The sequence below is a fragment of the Bombus bifarius genome, unplaced genomic scaffold (assembly GCF_011952205.1).
Source record: "Bombus bifarius isolate JDL3187 unplaced genomic scaffold, Bbif_JDL3187 scf7180000007974, whole genome shotgun sequence".
NCBI lineage: Eukaryota > Metazoa > Arthropoda > Insecta > Hymenoptera > Apidae > Bombus > Bombus bifarius.
In genome coordinates, this window is record NW_022884360.1 from 2418052 (window position 1) to 2436160 (window position 18109).

Below are 18109 nucleotides of genomic sequence, written 5' to 3' on the forward strand. Positions count from 1 at the left end.
TTTTTGCTATCAAAAAATTATATTTGAAAATTGACGTAAAACGGTCTTACAATTTGTAATATACATATGAATATTGTATTATGTATATATGTACATATTATTACGGTGTAGATATTTATACATACCTACACATTTTTTTACACCAATACGTAAATATTAAAAGTTGAATAAATCTCTAAAGTAGTATGTCACATATCTCGTACATAATCGTATGTACATAATCTCGTTAACAAAATACATTTATTATTTTATTATAAATAATTAAATTTTTAATTATTTAATCAAACGTTATTCTGAAATCAAGATCGATAACGCTTTTGGTCACTAGAGGCGCTAGTGAGTACTGTACATCAAGTACTGATATAACAATGTCTCAAGTACATATAATTTTATATTATGTATAAATTAAATAAAACTCGTAAATGATTTTATTCTATAAAACATAGCTTACATATCTTAGATTATGTCAATCACGTGTTTTATTAAAATTTAACATATTTCAATATGTCAAAAATGAACGCGCGATAGAAAAATTTGACGCACATTGACAACATAAAAATGCGATTCCGCTGTAGATTGAGAATTCGTCACGTCAGATATATATAATATCTATGATATAGAACGACTTTTACGGTAAAAAACCTTACTTTTTACCTTGAGATAAGATATTATCATCAATAGAGAAGAAAGATATCTTTTACGGTTGACGTGAGAATAAAATATTTTTCGAACAATGGATATTCTGAAACCCGAATTAATTTGGGTAGATGGCCGATGTTATAGAGTATTAGAAAATATTGAACGGACAGATGCTCGCGACGTTCCTCCTTACTTCGAAGACAATAATTACCATTTGGATGACAAAGATTGTGAGGATGAATATTACGATACAGATATAGAAATTGTACCATATGGATCAACAAAATTTAAACATACATTTCGTGTACCAAAGTATATAAATTTTTTAAGATACGTTATGTAATAAATTCAACATGTAACAATGATTAATGATTGCCACAATATTTTAGAGCATTTTTTTCATATATTATTGGAGCTAAACATGCAGTACGTAAAAGATTAGAAAGTGAAACTGGAACGTTAATACAAATTCCAAAATTAGGCCAAGATGGAGATATTGGTAATTACACTTTAAATTTTTGATTAAAATATGAAACTTTATTTTCATAATACAATTATGTATCTGTATTTTAACAGTAATAATTGGTTCTGATCGCAAAGGAATAATAACTGCACGTCGGAGAATAAATTTATTAATGGAAGCAACTAGGAAGAAATTAGAATTTACACACTTTTTATCAATACCTTTAAATGAAGGTCATATAATAATGAAGTTTAATATGTTTAAAAATGAAGTCCTGACAAATTCAGGAAAGAAATCCAGAGGTGTGGATGAAACAATTTTCCAAACACCAAGTAAATTACATCTTACTATTGGTTTAATGACATTACTTGATGAAACAGAAAGAAATAAAGCTATAGAAGCTTTATATTATTGTAACGAGCATATTGTAAGGTAAAGAAAATAATATGATATAAAAAATATCTTCTGTTGTTACAAATTTGCTAAAGTTTATTTCATATCATGTTTTTATAACAAATTACAGACCTACCATTGAAAAATATGGACAAATTCCTATACACTTACAAGGAATTGATATAATGCAGGATGATCCTAGTGAAGCAAAAATTATATATGCAAAGCTAGTTAATAAAACTGAGGTTTTGCAAAAGATAGTAGATGAAATTGTAGACTATTATGTCAAGATAGGTAAGACAGCAAATAATACTTTTTAATAGTAGAATATGAGTGCATATGTTAAAGACATTAATAGCTTATACAACAAGAAGCATACTGATAGTAAAATACGTTGCTTAGGTTTAATAATCAAAAGTAAACGTCAGTCAAACAAACTGCATTTAACTCTTATGAATACAAAATTTCAAATAAATGAAGAAGAAAGAAATAGTAAAAACTTTATAACATTTGATGCAAGAGAAATATTGAAGGTAAATATATTTAATTATTTAAGTTGTAATATACTAGTTGCAACTAAGAAACATTTTTTAGGCTCATGAAAATACAACCTTTGGCGAAACCATATTAAAACAAATTCACATATCGCAACGTCATACAATTGGTAGTAATGGATACTATCTAGCAACTGCAAAAATTAATCTACTTGAAGGTTTATAAATGAATTGTATATGAATTTATATATCCAATTATTTTTTAAAATACCAAAATTATGAGATGGCAATTGGATATAAATAATTTGTATAGGAAATACTTGGTTTAAAGATAAGATATTTTCTAAAAGTATATTAGCATGTTTTTTAAAGTTATTATCCTGTTTTAAATGAAATTTTGTATATTTCTGTTATTATATAGCTTTTATTTTACTAAAGTATTTCATAAGGTAAATAATAACATTAAATATATCCATGATACTAGTACAAGCATTTATAATAAGTAATAATTGTAATTGATCATTAAAACTTGATGAGTTGTATTTATGTTTACAGATGAACCTGTGTAACAATTTGAAAATTCGATTTTCCTATATAATTCATTCTTTAGATGTATTTGCATACCAATGTAAATATTCTGGATTAAAATTCTACATAATTTCATAATGTAAATATCCTGGATTAAGTACCTACAAACTTTAATCTTTAAATGCAAAAAATGTTTTCAAAAGATTGGACAATATTTTTGGTGTTTTATATATGTCAAAATATGAAAAAAGGTCCTGTGTATTCAAGAAAATAAATTTTTCGAGTTACAAGCAAAAGAATAAATGAATTTATAGTAAGTGTGCAAGCTGTTTTCATAATTGTCTGTTTGCTAAAGTATACCAGTAATAATTTCAAAACAACATATGAATAAAAATTATTGGTATTTTCTTTATGTAGTTAGATATTTTATTATATGTGTCAGTTTTGTTAATATTGCTGGACAATGGTAATTTATATTTCCTCGTTTATTTTATATGTATATATTGCTATGATAACTGTCTTATATGTTACAGTATAAAAAGTGATTATTAACATGTCCTGTATCACACAGGCCAATAATAATCCACAATAGCAATTAAACATAAAGCTTCCATTGGACTAAAAAAGATATATTTTAACTCATTTTTTAGTAAATATATACGAAAGAAGATCTAGGTACCATGAATTCAGGCTTTCATGTCAAGTATTTTAATGTAAGTCTTTAACTCTTTTTTTAATCTCTGTTTATTCTTATTTTCTTGCAGTTCTGCATAGAAGAAAGATTTATTAAATTAGAATATTTAATTAGAAAATAGTCCTTATACTGAATTCCTGACACTTTAATCTCTTTTTATCTACTTTACTTCAGTAATTTAATATTGTACATATTCGACTCCTTAATGAATGCTCTACTTCTATTAACTGTCACAAGTTATGGCTCACGAGATACAAAATGAGTTCAATATGTGTACAAACAGCCAAATATAAATTCAATATTCACTTTCAAAATGAGATTGATATAAAATGTTTTACACAGATTCTTTGTCACAAAAAAACTATTATAATTAAAGTTAATATAATTCTTGTCTTCAAATAATTCACAAACAAAAATTTGTATTGTATGTAAATTGGTATATAGTATATATTTACTTTTTATTATATTGAGATTTTCTCAAGTAACTTTTTAAGAAATTATAAAATTATAAAAATATAACGCGTTTGCATTTTTTAAACCTTGAAGATCCAGAGCATTATTGTTCTCTGTATTTTTTAAACAAGGAGATCTTCATGTATGATATTTTTATATAAATTCAAAATAAAGTATTTTTTCAATATTGTAATTTTTCTTATTTCACCTAATGTTATTTTATCGCTTTAATATACTTTTTGCTTTTTTTATTTTTTTGTAACGTGATGAATATCACGATCAGATCGAAGACGCATGCGTAATGAGTACTAAAAGAGTGTCATACGTCAAAGTAGTAATAGACGAATCACCGTAAAAAGAACTCTAACCTCTTCCCTCTTGCATGTAATATTTAATACGAAATATTAACAAACACATATTTGTAAAGAAATTAATTTATAATTACTAATATTAATTCGATATAGAAATATTAAATATATCTGGTATAGAAATATTTTAAACATATAACAATATGTCACTAAATTTTTTTTAAGCTAAAAATTTCATTATTTGGAATTGGACATCACATAATTTTATCCTACGATATGTTTGTTAGATATTCAAATTATTTTTACAATTTTTAATATCGCTAATCACTAATTGGTATAATTATTATTAAAAATAAACAATTGATAATATCAATTTGCAATAATATTAATTATTTTAGTCCTAGTGTAACAAGTTATTGAAATTTTCATAACAATAATGGATCATCTACAATAAATTGAATAATTTGTTGCTTAATCATTTAATATTTTTAAATGTGCAGGATAAAATACACATGTACCATCTCTACCATGATACGATGTATATACATGTATTATGTTATATATGATATAATACATGCTAATTAGTAGTTAGATATTGACATTAAATTACCTGATTCTTCAGGTTTATGAAAAATGCATGGAATCAAGAGAATATTAGTTTTCTGTACATTAACAATCATTTTACCAATTCTACTTATTGCGACACCATTATATTTACGTCATAATTTCTATGCCGATGTAGCATATGCTGTAATGAATTCTGATATCTTGGAAATTACAGATGGTATTTCTACAATATTTTGCTCTGTAAATACACTTTAATTTTGATTATATATGTATATGAATTATATATAAAATCAAATATAAATTATTATTAATAATGATATATAGGCACATATTTTACGAATGAATAGAACATTTAATGCGTTCCAAATGTCACACAAACCAGAAATAACTTCATATAAAAAACATATACGTCTTAAAAAAAGTATGGTTTTACCAGATGATACATTGGAGTACTGGGGATTTTATCTCTTAGGAGGATCAAGCGTGGCACTTTCTGTGTGCTCAAGGTAATGCAATGTTAGAATATTATCATATTTTTTAGTTAATATATAATTGCATATAATAATTATTTGCATAGATTTGAAGGTGCTTCTATACTCGTTGTTAAGGGAGAACGAAATTTACGAACATGTGGAATGTTAGAACATCACAATACACAAATTGTGGAGGGTATATTTTTACCAGAAGCAAAAAAACAAGTTAAAGTAACATTTAAATCAAATGCAGAACAAATTAATTCTAATAATACTATTATACAGAACAATTACAATAAAACATTAAATGACATTGAAGATATATTGTTATGGGATCATACATTGAACAATACTGATCAAAATATTGGGACACACTATCCTTATTTAAACAGTTTTATGTCTAATATGGAAAATTATGAAGAAGAAGCAAAAGAATTATTACAGGATAAAAATATTCAACATATTAAAAGGTCTCTGAAAAAAGAAACTATACATACTACCAGAAGATTAAGGCATGCTAGGAAGAGGAAATATAAGATGCAAATGAAAGAAACAAGAAAAAATATTACATTGCAGGAAAGAAAAAAAGCACAAAAGAATCATAAAATCAATTCTTATTTTAAAAGAGATATATATAATAAATACAGTTTATTTCTAAAAAGATTACAAAGAAGCTTGAATTTAGAAGATAATGGAAAGGGTGATATTAATAACAAAATGAATGTGCAAGATAAAAAAAAATCAAAAAAAAGGATCAAAAGAAATCAAGGGGTTGTTAACCCAACACTTTTATTTGATCAAGGTATTCAACATGGTGGAAATGCAGGAAATGTAACAGATACTAATAAGGATTCTTCTGTATCCAGTTTTGAAAATGAGTTATTTAAATGTTATGGGGGATCAATTTTAATGGCTCAAGAATTTGCACCTTCTGAAAAATGCACTGATGTCACTTATTTACTGAACGGCAAACATATGCAAGCTGTGCACAATGTCATAGAAGATGGTTACTATTATTATATCTTTTATAGTGATAATGATATCGTATCGAATGATATATATGCATTATTTGATATTTATAAACCCATTTTTCATTATGAGAATATAACAAATTCTTGTATAAATCAAACAAAATGTTTCTTTCCAATTAATATGCTATCTTCTGATAGAGTAATTGTTGAAATACCAACTAAAGATGGTCTTGAATACGAAATAGATGATGTTAATCTGCTTTTATCAAGTTGTCATCCACGAATTGAAGTGTATATATTTTTTCCTGTTGCAGTATTATTCTTTATTCTTAGTTATACTTTCGTGTAATAATATTTACAATTTTGTTTATCAGCACAAATGTTGAATTTTGGTCGAATCGCGTATTATTATTAAGAGACATTATCCTATTGATAGAAATTCTTGAATGGGTGGAATACGAAAATATTTTCATCAGTATATGTGTTTAAAAATACATAAATATCTGTAAATATATATTTACATATTAATATATCCTGATTGTACATATATGTACATATATACAAATATATCTATACTTATATATGTAACTTATATATGTATATATATATTTTTTTATATAAAGAATTGTATAAAATATGTGCTATTATGTATGTTGTATGTAGTATGATGTTGCATGAGTAGCTTACATTCTATATCAAACATTCCATCCTAGCCACTAATATTTCTAAACATATAAAGCAAATGAGGTAGTGCGACGATTTGAATCAAAAGTCGCATGAAATAGTATTGAATGTATTATAAAGTATTTTCGCCTATAATTACGATAACTACGATCTTTATATTGTTAGATTTATTTTGTTAATTATTATATTCAAAAGTATATATTTCCATTATAAAATTTCAATACTTTTATTGGTGAATGCAGAAAATAAATTGTAATTTGTGTATCCATAATTTGATTAAAATACCTTGAATAACTACCTTTTGGCTTAGAATGACTTCCGGTTCATATCTCTTTACTTCTTCAATCTATTCATTAAATCTATTCTTTAAACCGAAATATATAGTATATAAACGTTATTTCAAATACGAAAATATACAAATATATCGCTATAGACTGTTTATTTAAAAAAGACTAAGAATATGAAATGCTATCAATGTATGTAATTACATTTGCCGCAAATACCCCACTAAGAGGTCGCAGAGAATTGTGGGCAATTGACGTACTTCCTTTATGCGCAATAGACATTTGGAAAATCGCGTACGATAAAAACCAAGGAATTGAATAAAAAGCTGTTATCCGCTTTTAAAAATTAATATCCCGAAACGTTCGAATTGTTTCGCGTAGAATTTTGCGTGTCGAATCACGAGAAAAGTCGATTGAAAATTTGAAGACCGCTCGCAGCGCCATTGTGCGGTGCTCATAAGAATATTCCTTGTGACGCAATAGGAACTCGTCCTTTCCGTCGACCTACCGTGAGTGGAACATGTCGCATACGTCTGAGCGAAGGTAAGTTCAGTTTTTTCATGCGTAATTGAGAAATATGCGTGCTTTCTTATATTTCACTAATTTCTTGTTTACGTTGTGCCTCTGTAAATCTGGCGCGACGCGCGGCTGGACGTCAACACTTCACGATATATCCTTAAAAAATAGTGCCGCAATCAGCGAATGCATGGGACACGAGACTGACAACATGGCGTGCATTCATTTTTGTCACATTGTTCGCAAAATTAACGTTAATCCCTCGTACTTCTTCATTTTTATAACCTCTATAATTGTTGTGATTAGAAGTCATAATGGGTATCCATACGGTGGGTCGCCAAACTCTCAGAAAAATATATTTGAGAAGCTTTATTATAGGAACTGCATGCTCTCTACTCGTACTTGCAAACACGTTTTACTTTGCATTTAAAATTACGTAATAAAAAATAGATTTTCTTTGGTAAGACTAGTAAAAATGGTGCGAATCGAATAATGTTCAACAATGCTACATAAAATTATAGGCATTATGTCTCGTACAATCGAGACTCGTCTTGCTGGGGCATGCTTTCGCGTGAGTCACTGTCAACGCATCTATCAAGTCATCGATAAATTCATTATCATATCTGCAGGATGATCTAAAGGCATTGTTGATACATTTATAGGAAATCAGATACTTTTTAACGAGGAATTCCTACGTTATTGAGATAAAATACCTTTTAACATTCGTTGCGAAATTGAAATACTATGATGTCGGATTTTTACGGTTCAAGGTCGCTAAGATTCAACATTATTTATACATTTGATTTTGGAGTAAACATATAATGCAAATTACTGGAACAGTTTATTCATTCCTGGTACCACTGATTAGAATTAAAAAACTAAATGCTACAAATGAAACAAATTTTTTTTAGATATATTCTATTGCAAATTATACAGTTATATATTTAAAATAAAAATCAAATTTTTATTCTGATATATCATTTGTATTTCAGAAACGATGATCAATGGGCAGGAGATTCCAAAAATGGTCCTAGTGAAAGTGATCAACAGACATACGATGGCCCCCCTGGCATGGAGCCTGATGGGATCATCGAATCCAACTGGGATGTTGTAAGTTAACGATTACAATAGACCACTTATTCTTAAATTTTGAGTTTAATAGGATATCCTCTTAAAAGGATTGATTGTTATAATAATTTTGTGCTTTGTATATAAACTAGGTTGTTGACAACTTTGATGAAATGAACCTAAAAGAAGAATTACTACGTGGTATTTATGCTTATGGCTTTGAAAAACCATCTGCAATTCAACAACGTGCCATTCTGCCATGTATAAGAGGACACGATGTGATTGCACAAGCACAATCAGGTAACAAAATCAAAATATATGCTTTGATATAAAAATAACAGAATTTCGTTTCTAATTTGTGGAATGTTCAACAGGAACTGGCAAAACTGCTACATTTTCAATTTCTATTTTACAACAAATTGATACCAATATCAAGGAATGTCAAGCGTTGATTCTAGCCCCAACTCGTGAACTTGCTCAACAAGTAAGTACAATAAAACTCTAAATGTTAGCATATTACTAACTGAACAAAACACATTTTAAATAAATATGGCTGAAAAGATATTCCAAATTAAAGTAAAATTTGAAAATCGAAGATAATATAGTGTTGTGAACCAAAATAATAAGATATAAATCTAATAATCTATCTTATAAATCTAAAACAAACAGGTTTTCTTATCTAAACTAAACTAAAAAAAATCTTTTTGTTCTTTTTTCAGATCCAGAAAGTTGTTATTGCTTTGGGAGATTTTATGCATGCAGAATGTCATGCATGCATTGGAGGTACCAATGTACGTGAAGATATGCGAAAATTAGAACAAGGTGTTCACATAGTAGTTGGTACACCTGGTAGAGTTTATGACATGATTAGTCGACGGGCATTACGGGCCAGTAGCATCAAACTGTTCGTATTAGATGAAGCTGATGAAATGCTCTCTCGTGGTTTCAAGGATCAGATTCATGATGTATTTAAATTATTACCTCAGGAAGTACAGGTATATAAAAATCCGATTGTATTTTTTATATTACTGATAAAATTTACTCTTGAATAAATTATTTAACTATTTAAAAAAAATCATGAAAAATAATGAACCAATGTAGTAAAATTTTTGTTTTTCAGGTTATATTACTATCTGCTACTATGCCGACAGATGTATTAGATGTGTCTACATGCTTCATGCGAAATCCAATTCGTATTCTGGTTAAAAAGGAAGAACTTACACTGGAGGGTATTAAACAGTTCTTCATCTACGTTGAACGTGAAGAATGGAAGTTTGAGACTCTTTGTGACTTATATGATACATTAAGTATCACCCAGGCAGTTATCTTTTGTAACACGCGGCGTAAAGTAGATTGGTTAACGGAGAGTATGCGCACCCGCGACTTCACAGTCTCTGCTATGCATGGAGACATGGAACAAAAAGAGCGAGATCTCATTATGAGGCAGTTCAGAACTGGATCATCTCGTGTCCTTATAACAACTGATCTTCTAGCACGTGGTATTGATGTTCAACAGGTTTCTCTTGTCATCAATTATGATTTACCTTCCAATCGCGAAAATTACATTCACAGGTAAGTTATTATATATGTTTATATATATTATATTATTTTCCTATAAATGATTTTAAATTATCTTTCAAATTTCGTTAATTTTAAAAATTATGTTTTTGAAAAAACATACAATTTATAAAAACTGAAAACGTTATGCACTGAAACTATATTACAGAATCGGTCGAGGTGGTCGTTTCGGTCGTAAGGGAGTGGCAATTAACTTGGTAACAGATGACGACAAACGAACATTGAAAGATATTGAACAATTCTATAATACTAGCATCGAAGAAATGCCAATGAATGTCGCAGATTTGATCTAAATCTGACTATTGGCTATAATTCATTATAATTAAAAAAAAAAAAAAATAAAAGTAAGTGACATACGGAGCTCTCAGCTGATCTCTCATGGTGTGTGAGTATATATAGAGTGAGTTGGTGAACTATAATCGCTTATGTAAACGCGATCTACCGAAATATTCCAAACGTTCTCATCTCAATTTCATTTTATAACAGTAGATTACAGAAATAGTTATTCGTTACGCTAGACAAAAATTAGTACTATTATATTATAATTATTACAATTATCACTACGGATACTACTATATTTCTATTCCTATCACTATTGCTCTTAACTATTATTACTGTTACTGGTATATACTCTTGCGCTACTCTCTTCTTGTTCAATATTTATTACTACTACTTCTCCCGCTGCTATTCCTACTATATAACTCTCTATTCTTAATATCTCTCGTATCCCTGTTATTATTACTATAAATACCGAGATTGCTGCAGTTTCTAATACGAATTAATAATATTACCGCATCGATAAAGGTACAATCATTGCGATTGCTACTAGCGTGAGGTGAAGAAAGGGAGAAACGAAACTGAGAAGTGAGGCAATTCAGCCAACTTCGGTTGTTCCTTTACCTCTCTGTTCTTTCAAGTCACAGAGATATCCTACATTTTGTGTAAATGCATCTACAATCTTATCTAACGTGCCCAAATTCTATTATGAGTTTCAAATCTTTTATTTTGAATCATTTTATTTCGTCTTCTTTCTTATACAACATTTCCAATTGGATGATTTATTCTATGTTCTGTTGTCCCTCTTCAACACTTTTACCACCGCGATTACAACGTGTTTGTCTAGGCAGAGGTTTAGTTGGGTATTGGAAGGGGTACTTTAATCACAAGCGTTGTCGAAGGAGATGTACATTCAGACTTTAGATGATATGAATTTTTTGTATGTCCCAAATCCTAAGTACATACCTTCATTAAGAAATAAAGTGTTTGACCTTTTAATTGTGGTTTTTGTTATTGCATTCACTATTATATACTCGAATACTTTAAAAAAAATTTTCGTTTTATAATGGAAAATCCAACTAAAAGGTATTTTTAAAACAAAAAAAGAAAGGAAACCGCGTGTAAATCATTACGGTTACAATAAATTTCATTACCAGATCATATCGAGAACAAGTTCTACGAAACTGTACGCATTATCGAAAAAGTTCTCACAGTTTTTATTTGTATTTGCAGGCAATTTTGAGCGGTCCAGAAATGAGGGAGATATTTTTGGAAATAAAGACCAAATTTCGTGATTCAATATAGAAGTTTTGTAAATCGATTACCTCTCTAATTTCCTGCCCTTTGCAGGTTATTATATAAACAATATAATATAAATGTCGAATTATTTATACATACATTTGCATTATTTATTTTTAATAATTATAGAAGTCAGATTTTTACACGATCATTTTATATCTTCTCAATAAAAAGGCATGTGAAAATACTTTTCATTCATTAGTTGTGTATTTGTGTGCTTTGTTGGGAATAAAATTTTAATGTTTCGTATATTGTGAGAACTTTTATAATAAATATATATATATATATATAAATATATATATATATTATATCTTCGTGAAGAAAGTGTGTTACGAATAAATATCCGATTATTCAAGCACAGTCTTATTTTGTAACGTCGACAATAGTTTTCGAAAGTTGGAGTAATTTCATGCAATTTTTCATTTCGACATTTAATATTATTAGAACAATTCAAGGTATCTTTTCTTCCGTATGTATAAGTATTTTGAAACTGCTCGAATTTCCGAAAACTGTTCATTATTCAATTCTGTAAATATTACAAATGATTTTTTCGAATGGTGGACTATTGTGAGTTCTATTGTATTTATACATTATAGAAAAACAATATGGTTAAATTGAACTCTTAAAATCAACACAATAAATGTGCATGTCGTTTACATACAGCCATCGCATCACTATTTTTACTTGTCTATATTTATTTTAAAATACTCATGTTTATTTTACATTAAGTGGATTATTAAGCATGTTAAGATCATAATAAGGGTTTGCGATGACCGTAGATCCTCATAACATAATAATCCAAGAGCCCTAAGATCCACCTTCATTTCAACGTAATTATTTACTTTATCCAAACGATATATAATAATGTGTATGTAACAACAAATAATCGATACGACTGTAATGTATTGGCACAAATTAATATTAAAATGAATCGAAAGCCCGAATTGTTCTCAAGCTTGTTGCTTTAATAATTTCAATATTAGAAATTTGCTTTTAGAAACTAAGCATTCAAAGTCTGATTTCTTTCAATTCCAAGTGACCCTTAAATATCGATGAGTAACTAACCAAACGATTATTGATTGCTAACTTATTAAATTATGGAAATGTCGCTGTATTTCTCAAGAGGAAGTGTACTAAGATATGGTATGTCCAATGATGTATTGAATTTCGATAATAATACGAAGTTTCTCCTTCAAACATATACAGTTGTTTAAAAAAGGAAGAGTTAATTATGAATTTTTAATCGGGTTTATATGTTTGCTGTTTGTATTGAAAAAGTCGAAAAGGAGAAAGTTCGAGTAATATATTCTAATCTTCTCCGTTAAGAAATATTCTGATCTTGAACTAAAAATTCTTCAAATCAGAAATAGCAAATGATTCGGAAGTGTGTCGCTGCCACTATAGTGGAAAACGCTGGACGTGAACACACTTTTATTTACATTTTTTGAACCATATACATACTGATACCAAATGTATTAGTAAAATGTATAATCGTGTTTCAAATATAATAACGAGAATTGGAATAATATTTAAAAAAGACATGAACACGATTAATTTATTAAAGAACATTTGATAACATCAGTAGGTACATTATCTTTCTTTATTCGTTTAACTTTAATTTAATTATAATAAAAATCTTTTATTTAAGAAAAGTATGAGTACATCTATAACAAAAAATTAAATTGTTATATATTTTTAATATCTACAATGGTCAGTCATAAGCTACTTAAATTTTTGTGGCTTTAGTATCGTTAAGTAATACATATAAATTAAAAACATAAAGCTTTTCATTTGTTAAATGACATTCAAATATTATTGATCTTTTCTCGTTATGCCAAATCTTTATATTTAGATATTTGTAAATATTTATATTTTGTTTTTTTTATATAATTAAACAAATTTAATTCCGCAATAATTTAAACTAAATAGATTAAGTACTTGATAATACAATATCTGAGAAAATAAAAAATATTGCAGGAATAATAATATGGCAAGGAAGAAGGATATTATCATATACCTTTATTCTATGCATTAAAAATGTATATGATTAATAATGGAGAACTTTTTATATTATACTTTTGTTTATCTCTAAATAGTTTAATCAATAATTTAACGTTGCATAAGAAATGCGATCACTAACAAAAAATACTTAACTGCACAACTAGCTTCATAAAGTTACATATATCCAAATTATTCAATTTTTCTTCAACAAAGTCATGATTATTAGAAAATTATTAAAAGCTCCAATTTTAAATAATGATTATTAGTAAAAGTAGAGTAACTATATACCATTGAACGTTTAAAATTAAATTTCGATTAATATTTAAATATTTTTGTTGTTTATAATATATTATTTATTGATTAAGATTGAAAAACATATTAAAATTTCATAATAAAGTTATATATTAATAAAATCTCGAATTTCATTTCTTTTAATATAATCTTGCTGCATAGATATGTAAATACATAGAATACTCGTGTTTACAATATGTAAAACGCGTTATAATATTTGAATACATAATTACTAATTACCGAACTTGAATTTAATTTAGTACAATGATAACACGATAGTTCGCGCCAATGATTGGTAATGCTTTGGGTAGTATTTCTGTAGTATCTTAGAAGTGGGGAGGACTTGTGAACTTATATAAAACAATTACTTATCGTATGGTGAGACTTTGTGTTGTGAATTGTTGTGTTCGTTCGTGATTCGATCTTTTAGGTTACACGTATGTTATACTTTGTTTATACTTAATCAATTTTATTGCGTCCGTGCAATATTCTAACCGACTTAAACAGTGGGCATGAAATTCGTTCAATATTCGCATCAAAACCAATTCTTTTAATGATTCTGTTTATATTTGTATCTCCAAATCGAGCATAAGGACTTCATCATTTTTTGTAAATTACGCAGTAAAATTATTTGTCAACAGCCATAGCGAATCGTTTTACAAACCTTATATTTATGTTTTATTTAAAGCAATTTTCCTGAACTGAAATTCTTTTTATTCTTGAAAAAACTGAAAGATCAAGCATGTCTGCATCACCGATTGCTAGGCAAGCTACCCAGAGCCAAAACATACCTTCCAAACGAGTCGTTATTAACGATCCCAGTCAGTTACCTATTGATTATTCATCTACCCCCGGTGGAACGCTTTTTTCAACTACGCCCGGAGGTTAGTGTCTTTCTTCTTTTACGTTACTAATAAACTATTAACCCATTAAACAATAATTTAGGTAATTATATTGATCAGAATATATTCCACCAATGTTCATGATTTTCAAATATGATGTCAAGGTCATGATTTTGAGAAATTCTATTTATATGTATGTATATCGCTGTCCGGATCTAGTTTCCGAAGTACTCATAAAAATATTTTTGATATTTTTTACTTTGACGTGGATTAGGTCTTGATTATATTGTGGAGTTATAATGTACACATATCAACATAATTTCATTAAATAGAAAATATTAATGTAATTGTATAAACTTTATACATTTTTCAATTGTTTACATCCATTTTATTAGTTTTCATTCTTGTAAAACATCTTGTACTTTGTATTATGTTTATAATTTATCATGTTCTAGTAACTTTCTTTTGGGAGTGTATTTCATCTTTTCTTAAGAAATTAAGTTTATTGTAGTTCAATTATATTCTTACAATTAAATTTAAATTTCAGTTATTAGTTAAACATCACAATATTTGTTCAAAATTCAAATATGCTACATACGATTATATAAACTGGTCTGGACACTCGGTAGAGAAAACCATTCGAAAATTGAGTCGTCACTAGTTGTAAAAAATTAACAAATTCTGCGTTTGTACGAAACAAACAGAGATGAGTACAGTATCTCTATCTCTGTCTGAGACAATTATACCATGTCATGCATGCGCAGAACGAGAATCTTCTTGTCTCCCATGTTGATCTTCCACAATTAATCACAACTCAATTTTCGGACGGTTTTCCCTAGACTTTAGTGTATGAGTACCAAGACCTGTTTATAATATGATCGTGATAGTACATATGAGATATTACTATAATTATTAATATAATTGTATATAATTTTTTGAGGGAGCGTAGAGAATATTCTCATTATATAAATAATTAATAAATTTTTTCTAGGTACACGTATTGTTTATGAACGTGATTTCTTGATGAATTTACGAAATTCTCCCATATCACGAACACCACCACGAAATATGCCATCCATACCCGGAGAGTTATTAAAAAATACATCAAATCTCTCAACATCAACGAAAAATCAAATTAACAAAGGTCAATACTTATTTCACTAGGTTATCACAAGATTACTAGTAAATTATAGATTTTTATGTATTTGTAGAAAATGTAAACGTGCAAAATTGCATGGTGTTCATGAAAATATCTGTTTGTATAAACATCTGCAGTCTGATTGCAATAATTTGATTTAGATTTTGGATAGATTATGCCATAACTTTTTGATTGTAACATGTTACAGATACTCCAGTAATTGAAGAATCTGCAGAACAATTTGAGATGGACATGTAAGAAACTGTAATTACAATATATTCATGTTGTGCCAGCCACTTTAATGAATAGTAAGAATCAATATATAACAGAAAAATATATTAGCAATTTTTATATAACTATGTGCCATTAGGGGCCTTAAATAGTAATAAGTGTTTATAACATCTAAAAATGTTAAATGTAATTGATATAGTTACACTGATTCATTGCATTATCATCTTATATGCTAATAAAGGTGACAAAAAATTTTTATCAGTACATTCATGTTTGCACTATTGGATGTATTACTTTATAATTTCACATATATTTGTACTACATGAATAAATGATATTTTGATAATAAAAGTTGTTACCTGTGAATCATAGTTATAAACTTATTAGGGAGCTATTTTAGTCCATAGAGAGTTTATTTTTGTTATGTAAACTAAATTATTTGACTTTTATTTCAATATAATGTTTTAATATGATTAAATATTTTCACAATTAAGTTTTATACAATCGAATTTTGTAGATTAAAGTATATCATAAAACAGATGAAAAATTTTCAATCTTTAACATTTATTTTATATAACATATACATACAACATAACAATTTATTTTATAAAAGGAATATGGAAAATTTGATAAAAGTAAAGAAAATCGAATATATATTTTTCTTTTCCTATGAAAATGATATTTTAGAAATTTAAAATTTTTAACAGATTTAATCATCATGAAGATTTAATTATAAGTTATAAATTATATTAAATATCAATATATAAAATTCTATGTATTTAAATATACATTTGTTTCTTTCATATAAAATAATTTCGTATAAAATATTACATTTTCATTTATTAAAGAGTTAAAACGAATATATATTATATATTTGTCAAAGATTAGCCAATATTTGTATAACTATTATATTGTTATATCACATTAACATAGCTTAATAATGTATATTTTATGCCATTAAAGTGCGTTAAAATTCAGGTAAATATATTGTATGCATTTTCTCCAGTTATGTTTTGAATTTTGAATATTCTGTCTAAAATAACTTTCGCCACATTGACTTTTGTTCCATTATTGTCATAATCGTTGTAATAAATTAGTTCGCAAAGATCCGCACATTCTGGATCAGCATCTATTAACTGTTTTAATTTTTTATAAAATTTCTGTATGATACATTTGCAGTATTTCTTATAAACATTTGTTTCATTGTGAGCATGTTTTTGAACTTCATGGAAAGTTAACAAAGGTGTTGCACCTTCTACCACTATGTAGAAAGGTGTCTCTAATCTTAGACCATTGGGATAAATTTTGTATACACTGTTGTGATATGTTCGCCCTTTAACTCCTGCTCGATTCAACACTTCCTTCTCTAAATTCATCGCACTTTCCATCCAATGATATGAAGCTTCTTTAAGATTAGGTGGAATGTACGATGATGAAGGAATTAAAATAAATAGTTTGTGAACACTTATATATATACCATGATTGTCTTCAATATTTTCTATCTTTTCAATTAAACCTTTGTTAATAGATCCTGTTGAAGGAAGTATTATTCTTAAATATCCATAATAATAACTGTATGCCATAGAGGTTCCATAATCCAAACCTTTCATTGACTCAATATCAAAAGTATTTTCTTTTCTCTTTTCATATGAGTTTGTGATTAGTAATAACATATATGAAATTCCAGAGCATATAAAACATGTGAATGCGCCAAATATTTGTATGTAGTTATAAATATAATAATATTTAGTCATGGTTAGCATAATGAAACATATTAAAGAAATGTAAAACAACATATTTAAACTAAATTTAATATCACTGTTTTTCACGACCAAAATATTCATACTATGGATACATTGAAATAAAATAGTTAAAATCTTCAAAACTATGAAATAAAACAATATAACAAAGACATAATT

The 18109-nt window shown here is 27.5% G+C and overlaps 5 protein-coding genes across 13 annotated transcripts; 4 read left to right on the forward strand and 1 right to left on the reverse strand.

Annotated features, from left to right (window-relative positions):
* Positions 1–359: 359 nt before the first annotated feature.
* Positions 360–3610, forward strand: LOC117216848 (activating signal cointegrator 1 complex subunit 1). Of its 3 annotated transcripts, XM_033463935.1 has the most exons (9): positions 360–951; positions 1029–1138; positions 1216–1534; positions 1626–1789; positions 1898–2028; positions 2090–2207; positions 2545–2830; positions 3051–3192; positions 3282–3610. In XM_033463935.1, the coding sequence occupies exons 1-7, from the start codon at positions 734–736 to the stop codon at positions 2556–2558; spliced, it is 1074 nt and encodes a 357-aa protein (XP_033319826.1). In that variant the 5' UTR covers positions 360–733; the 3' UTR covers positions 2559–2830; positions 3051–3192; positions 3282–3610. The 3 variants fall into 3 exon arrangements, with proteins under 3 accessions (XP_033319826.1, XP_033319825.1, XP_033319827.1); XM_033463934.1 differs by having other exon boundaries at positions 2545–3192; XM_033463936.1 differs by having other exon boundaries at positions 361–951; positions 2090–2438; positions 2545–3192.
* Positions 3611–3993: 383 nt separating this feature from the next.
* On the forward strand, positions 3994–6516 carry LOC117216846. Of its 3 annotated transcripts, XM_033463931.1 has the most exons (5): positions 4001–4048; positions 4473–4510; positions 4595–4779; positions 4864–5045; positions 5117–6516. In XM_033463931.1, exons 3-5 carry the CDS (start codon positions 4606–4608, stop codon positions 6330–6332), a joined length of 1572 nt encoding a protein of 523 aa, XP_033319822.1. In that variant the 5' UTR covers positions 4001–4048; positions 4473–4510; positions 4595–4605; the 3' UTR covers positions 6333–6516. The 3 variants fall into 3 exon arrangements, with proteins under 3 accessions (XP_033319821.1, XP_033319822.1, XP_033319823.1); XM_033463930.1 differs by lacking the exon at positions 4473–4510 and having other exon boundaries at positions 3994–4048; XM_033463932.1 differs by lacking the exons at positions 4001–4048; positions 4473–4510 and adding an exon at positions 4165–4291 and having other exon boundaries at positions 4594–4779.
* An 821-nt stretch (positions 6517–7337) lies between these two features.
* LOC117216847 (eukaryotic initiation factor 4A-I) lies at positions 7338–11875 on the forward strand. Of its 3 annotated transcripts, none has more exons than XR_004489441.1 (8): positions 7338–7494; positions 8460–8577; positions 8688–8835; positions 8910–9019; positions 9255–9530; positions 9656–10107; positions 10262–10498; positions 11623–11875. XR_004489441.1 is itself a non-coding variant. In XM_033463933.1 (7 exons), exons 1-7 carry the CDS (start codon positions 7472–7474, stop codon positions 10404–10406), a joined length of 1272 nt encoding a protein of 423 aa, XP_033319824.1. In that variant the 5' UTR covers positions 7338–7471; the 3' UTR covers positions 10407–11689. The 3 variants fall into 3 exon arrangements, 1 of the variants encoding a protein (XP_033319824.1); XR_004489442.1 differs by having other exon boundaries at positions 10262–10457; XM_033463933.1 differs by having other exon boundaries at positions 10262–11689.
* Positions 11876–14251: 2376 nt separating this feature from the next.
* Positions 14252–16541, forward strand: LOC117217031 (eukaryotic translation initiation factor 4E-binding protein 2). 3 transcript variants are annotated; one of them, XM_033464308.1, is made up of 4 exons: positions 14252–14417; positions 14716–14864; positions 15814–15966; positions 16169–16541. In XM_033464308.1, exons 2-4 carry the CDS (start codon positions 14723–14725, stop codon positions 16216–16218), a joined length of 345 nt encoding a protein of 114 aa, XP_033320199.1. In that variant the 5' UTR covers positions 14252–14417; positions 14716–14722; the 3' UTR covers positions 16219–16541. The 3 variants fall into 3 exon arrangements, with proteins under 3 accessions (XP_033320199.1, XP_033320198.1, XP_033320197.1); XM_033464307.1 differs by having other exon boundaries at positions 14276–14417; positions 14669–14864; positions 16169–16455; XM_033464306.1 differs by lacking the exon at positions 14252–14417 and having other exon boundaries at positions 14476–14864; positions 16169–16455.
* A 500-nt stretch (positions 16542–17041) lies between these two features.
* On the reverse strand, positions 17042–17985 carry LOC117217114 (stimulator of interferon genes protein). The gene has a single exon (XM_033464441.1). It carries the CDS (start codon positions 17951–17953, stop codon positions 17165–17167), a length of 789 nt encoding a protein of 262 aa, XP_033320332.1. The 5' UTR covers positions 17954–17985; the 3' UTR covers positions 17042–17164.
* Positions 17986–18109: the final 124 nt, after the last annotated feature.

Excerpts from the sequence above, each read along its gene's own strand:
- LOC117216848 (XM_033463934.1), top strand. The coding sequence starts at position 734 with ATGGATATTCTGAAACCCGAATTAATTTGGGTAGATGGCCGATGTTAT. Across the intron at positions 952-1,028 it reads CATACATTTCGTGTACCAAA|AGCATTTTTTTCATATATTA; the intron begins GTATATAAATTT and ends ACAATATTTTAG. Across the intron at positions 1,535-1,625 it reads TGTAACGAGCATATTGTAAG|ACCTACCATTGAAAAATATG; the intron begins GTAAAGAAAATA and ends AACAAATTACAG.
- LOC117216846 (XM_033463930.1), top strand. The coding sequence starts at position 4,606 with ATGCATGGAATCAAGAGAATATTAGTTTTCTGTACATTAACAATCATT. Across the intron at positions 4,780-4,863 it reads TTTCTACAATATTTTGCTCT|GCACATATTTTACGAATGAA; the intron begins GTAAATACACTT and ends AATGATATATAG. Across the intron at positions 5,046-5,116 it reads GCACTTTCTGTGTGCTCAAG|ATTTGAAGGTGCTTCTATAC; the intron begins GTAATGCAATGT and ends TTATTTGCATAG.
- LOC117216847 (XM_033463933.1), top strand. The coding sequence starts at position 7,472 with ATGTCGCATACGTCTGAGCGAAG. Across the intron at positions 7,495-8,459 it reads TCGCATACGTCTGAGCGAAG|AAACGATGATCAATGGGCAG; the intron begins GTAAGTTCAGTT and ends TTTGTATTTCAG. Across the intron at positions 8,578-8,687 it reads TCGAATCCAACTGGGATGTT|GTTGTTGACAACTTTGATGA; the intron begins GTAAGTTAACGA and ends TATATAAACTAG.
- LOC117217031 (XM_033464308.1), top strand. The coding sequence starts at position 14,723 with ATGTCTGCATCACCGATTGCTAGGCAAGCTACCCAGAGCCAAAACATA. Across the intron at positions 14,865-15,813 it reads TTTTTCAACTACGCCCGGAG|GTACACGTATTGTTTATGAA; the intron begins GTTAGTGTCTTT and ends AATTTTTTCTAG. Across the intron at positions 15,967-16,168 it reads GAAAAATCAAATTAACAAAG|ATACTCCAGTAATTGAAGAA; the intron begins GTCAATACTTAT and ends AACATGTTACAG.
- LOC117217114 (XM_033464441.1), bottom strand. The coding sequence starts at position 17,953 with ATGCTAACCATGACTAAATATTATTATATTTATAACTACATACAAATA.